The sequence below is a fragment of the Protopterus annectens genome, chromosome 2.part0 (genome assembly GCF_019279795.1).
Source record: "Protopterus annectens isolate FY-2018-M chromosome 2.part0, PAN1.0, whole genome shotgun sequence".
Lineage (NCBI taxonomy): Eukaryota > Metazoa > Chordata > Ceratodontiformes > Protopteridae > Protopterus > Protopterus annectens.
The window spans coordinates 829,195,927-829,216,839 of record NC_056728.1 but is presented as its reverse complement, the minus strand read 5'-3'; the positions used below and the strand labels follow the sequence as shown (position 1 = coordinate 829,216,839).

The 20,913-nt window shown below is 36.8% G+C and overlaps 1 protein-coding gene across 1 annotated transcript in view; it reads right to left on the bottom strand.

Annotated features, from left to right (window-relative positions):
• Positions 1 to 20,913, bottom strand: part of SLC1A1 (solute carrier family 1 member 1) — an 827,126-nt gene that overhangs the window by 188,821 nt on the left and 617,392 nt on the right. The window contains exons 8-9 of the mRNA XM_044061099.1: positions 20,719 to 20,826; positions 20,275 to 20,397 (exon numbers count right to left, since the gene is read on the bottom strand). Of these exons, the coding sequence (XP_043917034.1) occupies positions 20,275 to 20,397; positions 20,719 to 20,826 (231 nt within the window). The remainder of the gene's footprint in view (positions 1 to 20,274; positions 20,398 to 20,718; positions 20,827 to 20,913) is intronic.

Genomic DNA, 20,913 nt, shown 5'->3' with positions numbered 1-20,913 from the left:
GACATGCTCCTATTTCTGACGTGCATGCAGGGTACTCTGAAGAGGTATGTTTTTCTTTTCAATGGCAGCATAAAGCTTCTAAAGTTTCAGACATGAACACATAATATACTCTCAAAAATGTGGAAAAGGAAACTGATATATGTGTTCCCTACTTCTTCTTGTTCCTCTTATAAAATGATTTCTTTCAAAACCGTAATAAGAAACGTCTATTATTTCCTTGTAGCATTGTCCAAGAAAGCCATGCTTTTGTTTTCTGCTAGAAAATGCAACCTTGTTCCTTGATGTAAAACGCAAGTTGATGATGGATGACAATAAGTACATAATCTACATGTTACTAATCAGCATTAGAATTCCTCAAAGAAAGATTAAAAACTGTGTGATTGTTTAGCTTTTGGGTTGCTCTGTCAGCATGATATCACTGGTCCTATCACCTGTACACCTGGACTGTTTATTTTATTATGCTGCCATGTGGCAGTCTGGCAGTAAAACAGGTATTCCAGTTAGCACACTAATGCTTCATAGATCTGTACACAAATACATGCCACATAGCCACATAGCCACAAAGCAGCTTGAATGCCCTTGTTGAAGACAGATATACTTCATCTATTTATTAATCCAGGTCGTATTTACATATGGAGGGAAAATGACCATTCTAAACTTATCACTCTCAGTCTTTGTGGGATAAAATAGTCTTCTTCATTACATATTAAAGGAAGACCAAATGTCCTTTATGCTTAAATTTCCTTGATAGAGTATATAGTGTCATGCACAATATTTCAAGAACCAATGAATATGTGAAATCACTAAAGAAGAGACCAGTACCACCCTATGATAAGCTATATGAAACAGCATGAACCGAAGATGAAAGCTTCCTTAGTCTAAATTTATTGCATTTCAAAATGTACTTAAATTGAGAAAGCTGGCTGGTGATATAATTGTAAAAGGAGCCACTTAACTCAATAACAAGTTTAACTAATGCATCATACAGAATCAGAGGAATATTAACACTTCTCATAATAAAGGTATGAAGACAGAGTATGGCGGAAATTATTTTTTTTACAAGTCAGAGTAAATTCAGAAATTAGCTACTTCCTTCATCTAAAAATCCTTTAAAAATATGCTTTTCAAAGGAGCACCATCAAGAATGCAAAATGGCAGACATTTCTTCCCCAGTTTAAATGCCGTTGTTTTATTTTGTTTAACTAAATAAGCCCATAAGTAACTCTTTACAAGCATGATCAAGGAGTGCTATCATAACTTAGTCATAAAATTTGGAAGTGGAGACTGAGAAAAATCAGACCCAGGACTATAAATTGCTGTTTTTTATAGCCTAAGCTTATGAGTTTAACTGACAACTGCTTAAGAGGGACCCTGTGGTTGTAGGATCCTAACAAGGGGCTTGCCTTTGTGGTATCACTGCCAAGTTTCATCAGGTTTTCACCTAGTCGTGTTATTACTTGTGCACAGCATCCATCTGCAATTAAACTATGGAATTATTCTTCTGAAGGAAACCAGGGGATCAAAACATGCAAGATTACTTTTTATGCCAAGAGTCATATCACCTCCAAGAGTTTCTGCCTCTTATGAGTGCTTCCTGCATATAGTGCTAACTTGCTTTCTGCCTGCCAGACACTAAACCAGCTTCTGGCACAATGAATACATCTGAATCCTTATCATTAAAAGGCAATTTGGTTATCAGTATGTTACCAGCTGCTGGTGGTAACTATATGTTGTGATTTTTCTTCAGCAATTTATGTCCTGAAATCTATGGTATTTTTGTTGAAATTACTAGATTTATTCTTAATGAAGTGTTTTTGCATAAACTGTGTAAGTTAGCTGTGAGTAGGCTAAATATTTGGGTAGGGGCTAAGAGTAATAAGATTTAGCTGTAATAACTGTACAGTTCCAAAAATTGTAGCCAATGTATACTTAATCAAACGCCAACAAAACACAGCTAGATGCATACCCTGCCCATATCAGTAGACATCTAACTAGCTGCTTTCATCAGTAACCTAAATTTGGATGTAGGAATAAAAGTTAAATTATTTAATTTTTAATGTTTACTTAGTTTGTTCTGAAAAGTAAACAGTTTTGGCTCTCAAAACTGAGCAAGGAAGTTCACAGTCAAACAAACATAGAAACTGACCCGTAAGCTACAGTCAGTCTGGATGTTTACAAGAGCACTACATTGGTTCTAATACGTAAAAAAGAGAAGAAAATAAAGGAGGTTGTTTCAATTGGTGACAAAATATTTACTTCATACCCTAGCAGATTCCAAAAGTATTATTAACATTATTAAAGCCTGGGGACAATTTAATGTCATTCAAAGTGCCTTAAAGACAAATCAACAGGGAAACAGTAATAGGTATTAAGGGGGAGTTGCAGCTATTAAATGACTCCGCTAGGGCAAATAATATAGCAGGACTTTGAGAACCATCTTTTATCTTGTGACATGTACTACAGAATTTAAATTTAAACAACTCATTGACTTCAGATAAGTTGTCAGGATAGGTTTATTAGATAGCTGTTCTCCAAGAATGCACGTCAGATGTATAACATTAAGCTTTGGGAGGATGAAACAAACACTTTACTCTTGTCATTGCTCCTTAAAATATTTTTTTTCATAAAATTTCCTCAGTGATTTCAAATAGTTCATGATTAATGGCAAAAACAACCAACTCTTATGATGTGTTTAACATTTCTGATTAGTGCCGCCCACAGGTCTGGGCTATTAAACCGCAACGGACAGGGAAGGGAAGGGAAACAGCTTGTCACCCAAGGTGGATATCAGTTCCTTAGTAAAAATTTCAGCTAGAAAACAGTCATTTGAGAGGGCTATTACCCAAATATGATGAACAAATAAATAATTTGAGAAAGATGACAGTATATCTTTTCCTTAAAATTAATTGCTACATTTAACATTGTTCATTGATTTTAAGTAGCGCTTACAGTGGCAGTATATTCACTCTAATTCATTCACTCATTTGTATTGGTTTTAGCTGGTAAATTTAGTTGGTCTTTTATAATTTCTGGAGCAACAAGCTAACAAAAAAAATATTTTGTATTATTTATTTCAGTAGCTTGGTGTAAATTGCTTGCATGCTAGTTACTTGCTTGTGAATCAGTGAAGGATGGTTATATAGCTCATCCTTAAAATTAAAGAATTTAGATACTTAACAACTTAAGTAGATTTTTATCCTAAAGACAGATTTATTACTGGTTCATTTTTTTCTAGCTGACATACTCTGCTCCTAATATGTTCTTAAACTCAGTGTTTCTCATTTATACAATTCTCACTCTAATTAAGCTTTAACCACCCTCCTGTTCCTCCTTGTTGCTCATTCCAAGGAGTACAACAGTGACCCCTTTTTTAAAACACCAGTTCTCATTATTAGCAGGAGTTTAGCATTAAAAACATTTAAAGCTTTCTATCAATTATATGTTGGTTGTTTAAAATGCATCATAAGGGTCTATTAGTAAATAAGCAGGACTAAGACGGATGCAGGGAGTACAGGTGGTGAAGGTGGATGAGTTTAAATACTTGGGATCAACAGTTCAGAGTAATGGTGAGTGTGGAAGACAAGTGAAGAAGAGAGTACAGGCAGGATGGAGTAGGTGGAGAAGAGTGTCAGGAGGGATTTGTGACAGATGAGTACTAGTAAGAGTGAAAGGGAAGGTCTACAAGAGGGTAATGAGACCAGCTATGTTATATGGGTTGGAGACAGTGGCATTGACAAAAAGGCAGGGGTCAGAGCTGGATGTGGCAGAGTTAAAGATGTCAAGATTTGCACTGGCTATCACGAGGGTAGACAGGATTAGGAATAAGTATATTAGAGGGTTAGTCCAGGTTGGATGGTTTGGAGCCAAAGCCAGAGAGATGAGATTGTGTTGGTTTTGACGTGCTGAGGAGGGATGCTGGGTATATTGGGAAAAGGATGCTAAGGATGAAGCTGCTGAGTAAGAGGAAAAGAGGAAGGCCTAAGATAATGCTTATGGATGTGGTGAGAGAGGACATGCAGGTGGTTGGTGTGACAGAGCAAGATGCAGAAGTAAGACAGGAAGTAATGGAAACAGATGATCCACTGTGGCGACCCCTAATGGGAACAGCCAAAAGAAAAAGAAGTAGTAAGTAAATATGATGTTATTTTGAGCATTTGGTTGACATAGTAAGATCATACTGCATCTGCAGTGCACAAATGGGCTATAAATTAGGCAGAACACTGAATGGTGAAATTGTAAGACTGAATGACAGGAAAAAATGTAGAAATAGGCACTTTGTGCTAGGTGTGAGCAAACAGCGTATTTGAAAGGCTTGTGTGAAGGTTCTAGTAATACATGTATAAGAAAAGCAAAGCTCGACCGGGAGGGTTGGTCAGGGTGATGTACAGGAGCTGGGTTACACAGGAATGGAAACAAGAAAGGACAGAAAACAAAGGGATGGTCTTAGACCAAGGCAGTCAGAGGGGAAGCAAGGGGGAGCAGTGTGAGGGGGCGTGATGTGTGGCTCGCAGATGGAGGACAGGTACAGAAACACAGGCAAGAACCTTGCCGGGGGAGACAGACAGATGACAGATACTGAGATGCACAAGAAATATGAAAAAGGACAACAGTGTGGGTAGGCAAGAAGAACATGTTGAACTGAAAAGGAATCAAGGAGGGGAAATGCAGGGGAGGACACGACAGAAAAGTAGTAGGAGTTGGGTGGCTAAAAGGATTCAGAGAAAATGGTGCCAAAAGCAGAGCAGCACTGAAATGGAGACCACTAGCAAGAAATGTGGGGAAGGCTGTTGGTGGTGTAATTACACCCAAAAAGTGGGCAAATAAGAACACAATGAGAAGGAGCAGAAAGTGAGGTTGGAGAGCTGATGATAATAAAGAGTATTTTAGTGACTGAACACTTGGTAAGGGATTGAGCAGCATTCTCAGGTATGGTACATGTGCCAGCATGCTGACAAAATGGTGGATTACTGAGCATAATGACTGATTATGATAGCTGGCACAGAAGAAGAGTTAGATGTGTTAGGGTGATAAACTGACAGAGAGATCAGCTGCGTGCAGGGACAAACTCTATCTTAGCTTTGAAGGAACACAGATATTAAATTTTGGTTAAGAAGGTATGTTGCCAAAATAACATCTTTAAATTAAGACAGAAAGGGAGTTTCCATGAAATAAAACAGAAGTGAAGGTACTCAGGTACAATGTAAGAGACAGAACATAGAAAAAGGAGTAAGCAAGGATCGCTCATGGATGGTTTTCAAAATATTATTACAGTATAAAATAGTCTACAAAAAGAAAAATGGTAGCAGTGATGCAGGAGGGAGTGGTGGCCATTGCTGGCATCATAGAAATATAACTTAGTGAAAATGGGGGGGGGATTAGGTACCAGGAAGGAGCTTGTTTAGTAATGAGGAAAAAGATAGGGATGAAAGTAGAATTTCAAGCTACAGAATGAAAGCTTCAAATGTTTGGTTAGAGAGGTTAGACAGAGAAAGAGGAACATCATCTCAGTCTGTGGAGAAGGACACATAAGGATCAGAAGGTATGGTAATTGTCCATGTGTTTAAGGAGATGGAAGTGGAGAGCATGATGAATGGATACAGTGCATAGGTTCCCACTGTAGCTCTCAATCTCTTAGCAAAATAATCTGAACAAAGTCAAAAATAATGGAGGACAGACGTCCAAAATTTGGGACAATTTTTAAATATTGATAGCATGCATTTTCTAAAGGATGTGAAGACTGAAATGTAAATGACTGTCAGTATTTAGAGACATTAATTCTAAAGGATTTGCCACAAAACCTCAAATTTTATGAGGAACAAATGAAAAATATGAGGGAAAAATCTGGACATTTAGCAAAATGTGTACATTTGAGAGGTACTCCCCAGTTATGTAAAGGAAGGAGTAAAAGAGAATGGAGTACCGAATAAAGATGCAGGTTAGGAGTAATAATAAGGGGAGGGTTATACGTATGATGAACCTGACACATGTGTACTGGGAATATCAAGCTCCTGCATCAACAAGGAGTGTGACTTGAGTGATCAAGCTCCAGCATGGACAAGGAGTTGGGATGTGTGAGGTGGTGGACCAAAAAGGGTTGAACTAGCTGGTATAAAACTGTTTTGGCAAGGATATATTAATCAAGGTGCAGAAGCTTAGAGATCACAATTTGAAGGTACCTTAGCTACAGTTGATCATGCCATTCAGTAGTTTATGGTTATCTTTCACTTATATTATGTTCAGCTGCAAGATACCTGAATTAACAGACTATGTCTTTAAATATACTTTCTCTGCATTTGTGTGACCTTAGGACAGTATAATTATAGTCCAGGGACATCCAGGCAGAGTGCCCAAGTCAAGGGCTGCAGGGCCAAGCCCTGCCACAAAAAAATTGTTTTGAACACTGAAGGTGTTATAAGAGATCTGGGGACACAGATTGACAACAACCTCTCCTTTGACCACCACATTGCCGTTGTGGTCAGAAAGTCCTTCTATGTGGCACATCTCATTACTAAGGATTTTGCATTCAGGAAGAAAGAGGTCATCATCTCTCTCTACTCTTCCCTCTTTAGGCCACTCATCGAGTATAATGCCCCATTTGGCATGTACCTCATTAGACATATGCAACAACTGGAAAGGCAACAAAAGTACCTCATGAAGAGGATCCTAGGCCTTAAACAGATATCGTACATGGACAGGCTCAAAAAACTCTAGCTATTCTCTGTCTCATATTGTCTACTAAGAGGCAATCTCTGCTTGACTTACAAAGCCATGTCTGACCCAGCTCTGTTAGAAATGCTACATCTAAAAAAATCCCAATCCCGGTGCACCATACACTCCAGAGACCTCAACATCATTATGACAATCAACAGAACATGCTGGAGGGACAGGTTCATAACCCAGAGACTGCCCATGCTCTGGAATAGACTTCCCATACATGTCAAGCAGAGCACCTCACTGGCCCTGTTCAAGAGAAATCTTGATGAGTGGATGGGAAATAGAAAGTTCACCCTGGGGATCACTCCAGTGACTCTATTTGATAGAAGCACTGGGAACTAATGTTAGGTGGCACGATGCCAGGGCACTTCTATGCGCTAGGCTTGTAAAGACTCCAAGGCCATTAGCCTAGTACACACCTATTAACCTAAAACTTACTGCTAATTGCAAACAATGCTTGCCAATGAGTTGGTAAAACTTGAGCAGTTGGTATTTAAGTTAGTAAGTAGTTTTGTGGATTACAGTAAAAGGAAAGATAAGAATGCATAAAATCCTAAAATAAAGCCTGACTTCTTTCCTACAGGACAACAATCTTCAGAACAACCAAGGAATGTTTATGGCTATAAGAGAATGACAATGGTATGAGATTTTAGGAGGATGAATTATTCTGATCTGGGAGAACTGCAAAGATGAATTGTAAGACTGAAAGAAAACTGAATGTGTGAATAAGATGGGGAAATTGAGCAGTTACTGAGTACTTGAGATTGTGGATAAAGGGATCTTAGGGAAATAAGAAAAACACTATCAGTTCCAATGAATGAAATACATACAATTGGTTGAAAAGAAGTGGTGAGGAAATGGAGGAGCCACAGAACATATAGGTAAACAGAGGGGTAAAAAAGAAGGTGAAGGCATCAAAGGCACAGTTTGAAGGTGTGATGGCAGAAGGGATCTAGAAGCAGAATAAAGAACGTTTTAGGTATATTACAGTATGGAGGAATGGAAGGGTAGATATGACCAGGCTGTGTATGGGTAGGAGAAAGATTACAGAAGATAGGAAACAAGCAGAAACAGTGAATGAATAAATCAACTCCACCTTCGTGACAAACAGGGAGGGCACTGTGTACTGCTTGCTGAGTGGGAACTTATGCAGAGTGAGGAAAGCAGGGAGTGGACACATACAGAGGCTCTAGATGAATGGGAACTACCAGTTTTAAGGGAGGAAAAGACACAGAAGCCAGGTGGGCTGTATCTCCAGGTCCTCAGGAATCTGGTCAATGCACTGGCAAATTCTCTGCTGGTGATCTTCAATGGATCACTGGACAAGCACAAGTGTCCAAGGACTAGAAAAATGTAAATGTGGCACATCTAAACAAAGACTGGAAGGATGAAAGAGCCAGAGAATCTCAAGTTGGTCAGCCTGACAGTAAAGTCAGGCAAGGTCATGGAGGAACACCATAAGATAAAGCCTGACTTCTTTCCTAGAGGACAATAATCTTCAGAACAACCAACAAGTGTTTATGGCTACAAGAAAGTAAAAGTCAACCTGCCTCAGTTTTACTTCATTGTTTCAGAAGAACGTTATAGAGTCTACCTGGAATTCAGTAATGACATTGGGCTGGCAGTGACTGCTAGGGCTTAGGATATGACCAAGAATGAGGAACTAAAATCATTCATTTGTTTGTTTGCTTGTTGATTTATTTATTTATTGATATTATTTTATACAGTGAATAAGTGAAATGCTCACTGGACCTTATTCAGCCACTACCCAGGTCAAATGGTTAATAAAAACAGGCATATTGGGCATTACATGTAATTACAGATTATTCAGTGAAAAATCAATTATCATTCAGAGCAATACATACTCAACATAAAAGACAGCAAATCCAACATGCAATTGTAATGTATCACTATGCAACCAGCAGAAACCTAAGTAGTTCTGCAATATGTACACCATGTATCTACACTTAACTGAAAGGAGTCCTTTCATATCCCAGTTAAAACCTATATCATTCTTATACAAAAGTTTATACGTAGGAATTGTATTGATCTGTGTACTGCTAATTAAATTATAGTATCAAATAATGATTAATTGTTATTACAAACACTTGACAAACAAGGCATGTACATGTAAGTTTAGCAGAGAACAGCTTTCATATGTTTTCTTACAAAAGTGAAAGTACAGAGGAAATCCTGAACTCTCATGGCAGAAATATGCATACATATATATATATATATATATATATATATATATATATATATATAGATACATATACATACATACAAATATTTAACGCATGAGCATTAATGCCCTTACAGCTTGCCAATATATCAAAGCACTTATTCCCTTAATAAGTATCCAGCCTGTTCTTAAAAATACCTAAACTAGTAATTTAATGTAGTTTGGTAGTCTGCTACATGCATCAGCTACTCTGTCAGACAACCATTCAGTACACTTCTCATTCCTAGTCCAACTGCTGTATGATACTTGCCATGTCCTATCTGTACACCATGCAGATATTCATCTTATCAAGAGTACATCAATACGTAGTTGTACTAATTTATTGATCAGTGTTTTGTGCATGACCCTGTCAAATGCTGAAGTTAAATCTATATAAATCACATCACAGCACACTTTTTCATTCATAGCTGTTATTATATTGTTAAAGAACATCATGTTTCAGGTGGTAATAGATCTATTTTCAACATATGCAAGCTGACATACAGCTTCAGATCCCAACCTATTCAGTCCTGACAATAACTTATTGAATATCACCTTCTCCATTATTGTTCCACAACATGAAAGTAGACTTAAGGGTCTATATGATTCTGAGTTTGTCCTACTCCCCTTTCTCTTAAAGACAGGTTTAATAATCCCATGTCTCAAATCTTGAGGAATCTCCCCATATTTATATGACCTAGTGAATAATAGATATAATGGTACTATAAGTTTTTGCTGACGTGCTCTCGGGTATCTCCTTCCTGTGGTTTGTTTGGATCCAGTTTGCACAGTTCTTTTTCAATATAATCTAATTTGATTCCAGTATCTGGGGTTACCTGGATGTCACTAGGACAATTTATCACCCCTTTTGCATAAGATTTTGTAAATATATCTATAATCTGTTGTGTCTGAAACTAAATTTTAGAATCTGCACACAGTTTATCAATGTGTGTGTCCTTCCACATCTTATGTATCTATGAAAAGGTTTCCTATTATGCTCAATATCTTTATATAAATTTTATTCAAAATGTTCTTGATCTTGTCTTACAGTATGTTTAATCTGTTTGTCCAGCTTGTTTATTTCAGTTTTTAAAGTTATAGTTCAACCTCTCTTCCATTTCTTATATTTTTTGTCTCTCACCTTAATCAGATATCTTGTTCTTATGGAAATATATCCCCCTGATGTATGACTAGATCTTGATGTTAAACATTTTTTTGATTTTTTGCCCTCAAACAATTCCTCTTTCAAAACTTTCCACATTCCCTCTGCAATTTTCCCACTGAACACCTCACTCCAGTTAGTTTTACATAGTGACTGCTTTGCTTCCGTATAATATGTAATTAACCTACTGTGCATTGGTTTAGATTTCAATTTGGCAGAATTATCTGGCAACAAATTAACCTTTATAGCTCCATGATCACTACACATCAATGGTGTTAAAACTTGACTTGAAGTAACAGTAATTTCTTTAAGAACATAAACAATGTCTAGTATGTTCTGTCCCCTGGTAGTTTTTTTTACAATCTGAAGCAATTGCTGTTCCTGAATATACGTTGTGAATAATTTCCTTACTAATGTTGTTGAATCAATATTATTCCACTCAGTTTCTGGTAAATTTAAGTCCCTGAATAATATTATTCTTCCTTCCTGTGTTTCATGCAAGAAATGTATGACTTCCTCTAGGTCATCTGCACTTGACTTTGGAGGTCTATACACTCCAACAATTGTTATATGTTCTAGGGTTGTCTTTATTGCCACAGTTATACATTATTAGTGTTATCACTGAACATGTAATAATCACAGGTCTCATAACTATCTTTAATCCCTATCATAACACCTCCACCTGATTTTTTGTTAGAACGTCTGTAACAGTAAACACATTTATACCCTGACAGAACTGGTTTCCAGTCATTGTTCTTTAACCATGTTTCACAAACAATAACAACATCAATCTTGTGGGAATGTAGCAAATTTTCCAATTAAAAAGTTTATTATTAATGCTCCTAGCACTAACAACCATCAGAGATGCATCAAATGTTGCTATCTGTGAACTGTTAAATTTTTGACCTGTCAGAAATCCTGCCTAGTCTTTGTCAAATATTGCAAATTATCTGCTGCAAAAATTCTCTTCCCTGATCTTGACAATTGCACGCCATCCTGTCTGACCACATGTGTGCCCAAAACTAGGCTTGGATTCTCTACACATTTCTATTTTTTAAAACAGGACCTTTTTTCCATGTAGGTTTTTACCCCAAAAATCTTTTCATTTACAGTAACTTGACTACCATTTCTATAGGTGATTTGTGAAAAATACGTCCTAACACCAGTAAAAGCTATACTATCTATGATGGCTGCCAGCTCCCTACTAAAAGTTAGAGAATCCTTGGGGATGACATCATTTGTACCATCATGAATAAAAACAGAGCCATACTTCTTTAAATTAAGGAATTCTAAGGCTTGTCTCACATCATCTATTTTTGCTCCTGGCAAGTATAACACTATTCGATGTTCATTATCTTCTCTGAAAATATAAGTATCAGTTCCTCTAATAATTGTATCTTCAATTACAGGAATATCTTTGCTTGCCAAATCTAAAGAATCTTCAGCTTCTGATGCAGTAATATCTGCTCTATCAATTGTTATGAAGGATAGATCTTCATCACCATTAGTCTTATTAACCCCATTGTTTTCATTGTGCATTCAATTCTCATCCGATGGTATTTTTAAATCCACAGCTTGAGCCATGTAGTCAAGATCTTTATCTTCTTTTTTCTTACAGTAATGTTCTTCAATCCTTCCACACTCAGTTTTGAATTCTTCCTTTTCACCTGCCCCTCACCTCTTTTTTTCTACCTTCTCTTTTGGAAAAAATATGCCCTTTTCTGTAGACTGAAGGTTTTCAGTTAAAAAATATTATCATTCCATGTAACCTGTGTCTTACATAACAAAGCAGTGTCTTTTTTAATATGTATTCTCATTCCTTTACAGACATTAGTCAGTTTATTTTTCTTCCTTGTTATTTGTTGTGAACTTCTTCCTTTCTTTTTTTGTTTCCGTCTAAACAAACCGGATCCACAGATTGGTGAATAATTGCATCCAGAATTCCAAAGTTGTATCATCTTGTTTCATAGGGATTTAATGATCTTTGCAGACAATAGATGCATCATTTCCTAAATGTGTTCTATTTGTTTTTTGCCTAACATTATTTATCTCACCAGTCCAGTCATTAATATATGAAACAACAGTTCTCTAAGCCATGCCAACTGAACATTGTGCAATCATCATCATTAAGTCTAGATTTACTTCTAAGACATGGACAATATGTTAACTAACCCACACATTTATAGAAGTTGCACTTATTGTCATGTAGCGGGTGTACATTTAGTTGTTTGTTTCATGAGGGTACTTAGATTTCTGCTTGTGCACATATTCTGTGAAATACTATTCAAAGTAACTGGTGCTATTTTTGTGAAAGCCTTTTCAGTACATAAGTTGTATGGTGCTTTGAGTTATTTTATGCCTTATATCTCTCTTAGTGAGTAAACCTTTGCTCTTTTAGCTAGTTTATTTCTCAGAACTGGGAAGTAAGTGGTATATACAAGTTTAAAGGTTAATTTATTCAAATAATTTTCTTGGGTGGCCAAAGCCAGGGTACCTTTTTGGCTAGGCTTGTATAGACCCTAGGGCCAATAGCCTAGTACCTACCTACGAACCTATGAACAGCATGGCTGCCCTGGCTGAAAATGGAAGCTATTTTCATTTCTTTAATGTTATGCCATGGTGCTCCACCCTGTCAGCAAGGTGTATGAACCTTTGTATTCTATTTTCTGTAATTTGTATAAGAGAAATATTACTGTCTGCAGTGATATTCAATTTGGTAAACTATACTCACGCCTCAGTATAGTTACTTCACTTTATCAAAAACACTAATTGTCGAATAACTTTTTGTCAAAACCTATTTGTTGAACCCTTAATCCATCGAACATGCATTTAAGTGAAAATTTTCCCAGGGGAAAAAACACTTGGCCAACCAAGGCAGTGTCACAAAAATCACAAAATTTAAAAGCCACCCAAGTATGGGGCTGTGCATCAACTCCCCTATCAAAATATACCGACTTTGAGATTGCACTACAGTGGGGAAAAGAGCAAATCCCCCCCCCCTGAGAAAATTTTCACTTAAATGCACATTTAATGGATTAAGGCTTCGACAAATAGGGTTTAACTAAAAGGTATTTGACAATTAGTGCTTTCGACAAACTGAAGTCGACTCCTCACTATCAGTACACTGATTGCACTTGGTCCTCTGGTTTGTTTCTGTAAACAGAGCTGACATTTTGTATGAGATCTTAAGTTAATGTACTACTTTGCTAACTTATGCATATGTATAGAAGTCTGATCCAATATTATTGTTAAATATCTCTGTTGTTTTGTACCAGGTAGAGCTACTCCATTAGGGTCTATAATACAAACTCAGTAACTGTGCTGAGCCTTTTCAGGTGTACCAAATGCAATGCCAGTAGTTTTTGATGTGTTAAGACTTAATTTATTTGTTGCAGATCAGTTTCATATATTTTAAAGTTGTCTTGTACTAAGTTCTCAATTGTATTTATATTTCCAGTCAATCTGTCAAGATTAATATAGGTTCATAGGTTCATAGCTACATACTAGGCTAGTGAGGCTCCTAAGACAACTTGCCTTGTATTCTTTTGACAGCTTTTTGGCCCTTGTGTTTTGTGTATTAATAACTCAGAGGCACAGAGGCAGGTAGAACAAGGATATGCTGTGACATTTACTTGTTGCCCATTGCCATGAGGGACATGGGTGTTAAGCTTGGATACATTTAAAGATTCCCATCCATTTGTCCAAAATACATTAAAAATAAGTAAGAGAATCATTTTGATTTATGAAGAGTGGAAGATAGCTCCATAGAAGTGGTATTATTTGTGATACAGCTCTATCTCTCTAACATGTCCTATTTATGTTGCAAAAAAAACCTAGATCCCTTGAGTGGGTGTTCATGCTAACACTGGACTTGTGAATGTGTTACTGGCAAGAAAATATAGGGTTTGCTGAGGCTCTGTATGCAAAGCAGAGGTCACCTCTTAACAGCCTGTATGATACTGATTACAAGGACAAGACTTTGCGATTGTGTGTATAGATTTCATGATTAAGGACATTGATTTTTTTTTTTTTTAGTGGGGAAGCATTCTAGTCTTTCCAGTTGTAACAAGTGTTTAGACAGGTACACACCAAAACTGGCATTATGCTCAATGCTCAGCTTAATGAGGGCTGAATAGAGTGGAATGATTGCATCCCTGAGCTTGGATGCTATACATTTGGATATTAGAAGTGCAATGAAAAAGGACTTCCTAAGAATAGTGGATATGTGATGATCCAAGGACAGCTTGTTGTCTACATGGGTTCCCAGATCTCTGACTACAGGATCAGCTTTCAGGGGGTGTTATCAATGTGATAGTTACAAGGGATTCATACTCTTCAAATAATACTATTCTTCATTTCTTAGCTTTTAGTTTTAGTCCATTGTTTTGACTCCTGCTATTTGTTTGGGAAAGACCCTCTTGGATGACCTTTGTGACCTCTGGAGAGTTTATGGTGGCATCAGGTTTACAGTCATCTGCAAGCCTGTTCAGCCATAAGCCCTTAATGTTTGCTTTGACTTGCAAGAAGTACATGCCAAATATGAGCAAATCAAGGACTGGACCCTGGGGTATTCCACTAATGACAAGTCATTTGGAGGAGGTAGTGTTGTCCAACTTAATTTATCGGGGTTATATTTGTCAGCCACTTTGTTACCATGTGAATTACACAGGGATTTACATTTAGCTGGGAGAGTTTGTCTTTGATACCTGAGTGGGATGGTGTTGAATGATTTTGTGAGGTCTAAGTATGCTGTGTGTACTGATCTGCCCTCATCCATTGTTTCAATAACCTTCTTGAAGAAGCTGGCCAGGTTATGAAGGTAGGATCTGCCCTGGAGAAATTAGAACTGGCTTGGGTCAAAAGTCTATAGATAACATCTTTTTATATTTATTAATTCCATAATGATCCTGTGTGAATGCCATAATGATCCTCCATAAATATCATTAGCATAAAGGATATATTTTAATTGTGACAGGTCCTAGGATACATCATTTATAAAGAACAAAAATAGTGGTGGTCCCAGAACTGATCATTCTGGAATACCTTTAGTATTTAGCATTGCATGTTCAAGTATTGCCAATGTCCTTTTGGTAAGACAATCAGCAAGGCATTGCAATACCTCATCAGGAAAAACAGAGTCTTAATTTTTCTTGTATTAGTGCATGATCTGCTGTTTCAGATGTTCATTTAAGGTCCAGGAAAATATCTCCATTAAGTAGTACTGGATCCATATTTGTGTATATTGGATTATATAATGTATATATTCCCAGCACAATAATGTAACATGATCAAAAGCCATGTAATTTGCCAGCAAGTATGCCATAGTTGTATAAATACTCTACTATCTGCTTCTAATTGGCACAAGTTATCTACTGGGTGGAAATCAGAATATTTTGTGGGAGAAGGTATCTAAACATTCTTCAGTATTAATGTGTGTTTAAAACTGTGTGGATAAGATTAAAAATAAAAGTTATTGGTTCACACAGTATATCTTTGCTAGCTTAAGTAATGTAGAACATACTGTATAAATCTTATAATTATATCTGCATTCTTACTTTTTAAGAAGGTGTGAGACATTTTCATAGCACTGAAGCAGAATGGTGGATATTTGAGGTATTTATGTCAGGAAGTAGTTGGTGTAATAGTTATATCACCACATATGAAATGCATATGTTGTGGTGGGTAAGCCACAGTGTATTTTATTTAATTTATCATTTGACTTCTAAGTAATTTAGGAGTGGGTATTTTGTAAATATTTTGCTTTTACTAACATTTCTAATAGTCTTTCTAATATTGCTTGGAGTTTCCAATATGTTCTGTAAATTTTTCTCTGACATATTTAGCTTTTTCTCTATAGGTATTTATTCCCACTCGTTGCCTTAATTTGTTGAGGTATAGTGAGCTATTCTGGAGACTGGTCCCATCCTCCCATCCCCTGATTTAGTGCCCCCTTTAACTTTAAGACGAGTAGCCAAAAAAAAGTCAGTTTCTGATATGACACTCCTTATCTAACATGCAAGCCTGGACTGTGTTTCCCTATCAAGTTCTCCAGAGTTGAAGAGCAAAAAAAAAAAAAATTATTTTAAACTGTAGCAAACTGCTTGCTGCACTAGTAACAAGCAGCTGCCACAGTTTACGCCACACATGCGCTGCTAAAGTGTTTAATTTCTAACTGCAAATGCAATGCTGGACATTTACGTGCTGGTATTGCACTTAAGACCAGTCAGGATCTGCCAATTGTGCCTCTTAACACTTTGTATATGTGGCAGTTGCCTCCTTTGCCCCACCACTGTTAGTTTGTTATATTATTCATGCTTTCCAGTATTTGTTGGATCTGTTTTCATAACACACCTTGTATCTTAACTTACTTGTTACTTTATATCTTCACTTAGGAGCAATGTTTCCTATAATTCTTAATTTCTAAAGTGGACACAGGTCTGTTTGGTACCGACAGTAGTAAATTATTAAATGTGGAAAGGACAGAGGTAGGGGCTGTACTTACAAACAATATACTTCAGTGTAGAAGAAGTGGTGTATTTCTTCAGAATACAGTGGGCTGCAGTGAGAGGCATTTTGTTAGGAATAAAGGAAGTGGCTACGGAGTAGTACTGCCAAGGATGGCCCTGAATCTTCTACTCTTCACTGTATTTCTTCACAAATACTGCAATGAACAATGAAGATCAGTCTCGTGGATCGCAGCAGATGGTAGCTAGGAGTACCCATTCTCTGACCCATTCTCATAAATTATTCAGGCATATTGCATTTTTTTCACATATTTCCTCTCCTAACCCTTTTTACACTAAGGACTTAACCCTGGGGTAAAATGCTATTGTCAGGTCATTTTGAGGAGGTAGAGCCTTGTCAGGCTGGCCTATCTTTCAGTTTGACTTAGTTTTCCTAAGCACTGTACTGCTTCACTCCAAATCACAGTTGTACTGACCATAACCAGCTTGTTTTCCACTAGAAATATGACTGCATCTATTATCTAGGTGGGATGTCCTAGGTGTGATGTCTCCATGTGACAATATTGAAATGCCAGTCCCATAACATAGTACATTTATAGGTTTATAGGTAAGTACTAGGCTAACTACCCTTGTGGGACATTTTAAGCCTAGCCAGCTTCCATTTTTGTGCTCAAAACAACCTATCCCATTTGGTGATAGATTGGTCTTACCCATCCCATGGTCGATAATTATGGAGTACTCCAAAACAAAAAACTGGGATCATACCATAGATAATTTGAGGGGGCCCATGCATGAGATAAAGCATTTAAGAGCTGCATCTGTTCATTAATAGTACAGGGTCATTCCTGGGGTAAATTTTCTGTTTCCCATCCATAGATCAAAAGCTGCACTTGAAAATTAACAGGGATGAAGTTTGTTTTATGTGGAGTCTGGTCCATAACAACAGTATCCTCTACAAAGTATACCTGTCCCTCCAAACCATTCTAGTGATGCTGCAGAAGAGGTTTAGATTCCTAGACTGCGTATTGCTCATGCTCATGACTTGGTTAAATTTGACTTAATTTGTCCTAGTTTCCTATTTTTGGGTAGGAACTGTTGTGATGTCTTTGACCATACTGATCATTCAGCATTCGGAAACACTTCATGTTGAAGTGATTGTTCAGTTTTACTCCTCATTTTGTGACACTGCAATGTTATGGGCTAACAGTACATTCAGCACTATTTATATTCTAACTAATTCTACTTGGTGTTTGTTCTTATCTGAAATATTTGGCACTTCCTGCTTCTGTTATTAGCTATGAGAGTTATATCAATTACTTCCTTTCTTTTGAATCTATGTTGTTTCCTTGTTAATATATTTTGGTATTATGTATTTCCTTATCACTATATTTTGGTATTATATACCACTGTCTTTATTAATGGTCCACACATTACTAATTTTACCAATTTATTTAGTACTGTTTTTACTAACAATTTGTATAACACTGTCTCTACCAATTTACTTTGCCCTTTGTTTCAAGTCATGACTAAAAAAGATCCCCAGACAAGCCAGATTACTTGTTAACAAATAATAAAATGCAAATAAAATAAAATATCACACTTTTGTTCATGTACTGGTTCATGCAAAGTATATCAAAATCAGACACATAACTCAAATAAGCTGTTTAGAGACTATTATAACTAAACTTACTGAATATAAACTTATTCCTAATAAATAGGCAACCCCTGTACCTTTCAAACTGTTTGCTGCTATTACTACAGGTTGTGCGCTTCTCTGATATTATATACATATATATATGATAGATATGATATATGATATGGTATCTCGCTGTGTGGAATCCTTTACAGTTCCTGACCACTTGTTCTTTTGTTGGTTCGTGTTTTACCAAGTTTTTCGGCTAGTCCGTGTATTTGTGTGGTCTAAAGCTAGTCGAGTAGTTATGGGTCTCACAATTACAATAAGCAGCCTGTATTCTAACATGCCATCTTATAATATATAAGATTTCTTAATATCAGAGAAGCGCAATTATATATGATTGTTGGATAAGAAAGCGACATTCGCAATTTAATAATTGTAAATATCTCTATATTTTTATACTGCTGGTAAATTATTTGAACATTTGTCATGACATCATTTCCTGTTAATCCATTTAAAACGGGAACATGGGAGAGTTCCTGTTTTTTCTGAAGAAGTTCACATTTTAAAATAAAGGTGAAAGAAAGCGCTAATTGGTATCTCGCTGTGTTCCTGACCACTTGTTCTTTTGTTAGTCGACTAGCTTAACAGTGACTCTCAAAACTTGACGTGGTGCCTTTAAAGAGTGTTTATAGGAGGGCTTTGCCTCCTGCTCTCCTCAAAGTGTGGGCACTGTGGTCCCTCACTTCTGCTACTTCTATATACTAACTCCAAGTTCACTGTACTTTGGAGGAAGGGAATACTCTAAGATACTAAACTCAGTCTTAGTAGATAATTCAATTTATTTACACAATTAAACCTGGTGCTCTACAACTGCAGTTCTCACAAGTCAACAGGAACTCTAGAGTTCCTTACCTACTGCATTTCATCTAATTATATACATCTGAAACTTATTTCTCATTCTGTCTGTATCTGGTTTAATGATTCAGTTTGTACAAATTTGAAGCTCTTTTTCCTAGGTCTCCTCTAAAATTGGACTGTGCCCATAAGACCATCTCAGTTAGAAAGACAAATGTAATAAACTAACAAGCCAACAGACAAGTGCAGTAGAGAATGGATGGCAGATTTGTCTAAGTAAGGACTTGGAAATGCTATTTATGTAGGCAGAAACAGGACAGTTGAGCATCAGTGCAGACATGCACAAAGATCTGAACTTTATTGGTAACAGCCCTGTGTTGAGTTATCAACTGTGAGGGGTGGAAATGAATGTAACAGAGCAGGAAAAGTCCTGCGATGCTTATCACACCTAGTGTTAATCACCAGGAGGAGAGTGTGGGGCACAAAACTAAAATGCTAGGTGTAACATTAGCAGGGTCGAGTCTGGAGGCAAATAAACAATTTTGCTGTAACAAACTGTTGCTATGTCATGCCTTCCCACCTTGAGTACTATATGCAGCATTGGAGGACAAATAACATCAGACAGCTGGAAGGAAACCAAAGAAAGGTGAGCAGACAGATGTGCAGAGAGAAACAGAAAGGCTATGACTGTACTTGACAGGAGCAGCTGTTCTTTTTGCAAGTCACTAGAAAGGACAAGGCGTGCATACGTATACACATAACCACATTGGGAAGATGTGAACGGGGAAATCTTGAACAGGAAACATGGAGAGCAGGAGAAATTGCAAGTAGAAGAATTAGGGAAGGAGCAGGCTCTATCTGTGAACAGGTTCTTCTCAGAGGTGGATGTGGGCCTCTAGAAAGAGTTACAAGAATAAGAAGGGTCAATCTACGTGTGAAAAGAAGAGGAGTTTCATAGGAAAATACTAGGTTGTCAGACTACAGACTATTACAAACCTAGCCAACAACCAGAGGTTAGAATCAAACCCTGTATCTTTGATGTAAGCACATTAAGCACTATGCCAAGGACAATGCAGAGATGAAGGAAAACAGCATGTTATAGTCACTTAATGGGCAGACCATATAGGCTAATTGTCACTTTCTGCCATGACACAAATGCAATGCAATGTAAAATTAATAGTTATGAAGTAATTATAAACAGGTTTAGAAACAAAATTACCTGGATGAGATCATAAGAGCTGTTAGCAGAGCTTCAGCCATTCCAATGACATAGGTGAAAGGATTTTTTCTCACAATAATGAAATAAATCAGTGGCAGAATTATGATGCCATGGATTGCCAGTCTGTAAAACAAGTTAACAATGTATTCATTCACAAGCCATTTTCTATCCTTTTATCTTAAACCAACATCTAATGCAGCTAGATTCTCGTGTAAACCATCAGATATAAATTATAACAGAAAAGCAAGAATTGTTAAATAACAAGACAAACTTGTCTTTTCATATATTCTGCTTAAAATGAATATGCATACCTAATATGCTTTTCAGACACACACACACACACACACACACACACACACACACACACATATATATATATATATATATATATATATATATATATATATATATATATAAAAGGAGCAGTAAACATGACTTGCTTACCCTGTTAACACTGTGGCCATGTAAAGTCCTAGTTTTTTGAAGAGTTCCCAGTCTTCAACTTCTATTATCTTCCCTGCTATTAAGAATGTTATACCAAAAGGCATGTAGCTGTGGGGGAAAAAAAGGAAGAAAGATTTAAGGTTAGAAATATAAAAATCTAGCTGATGTTAAAGTAATTCACATCTTAAATAATTG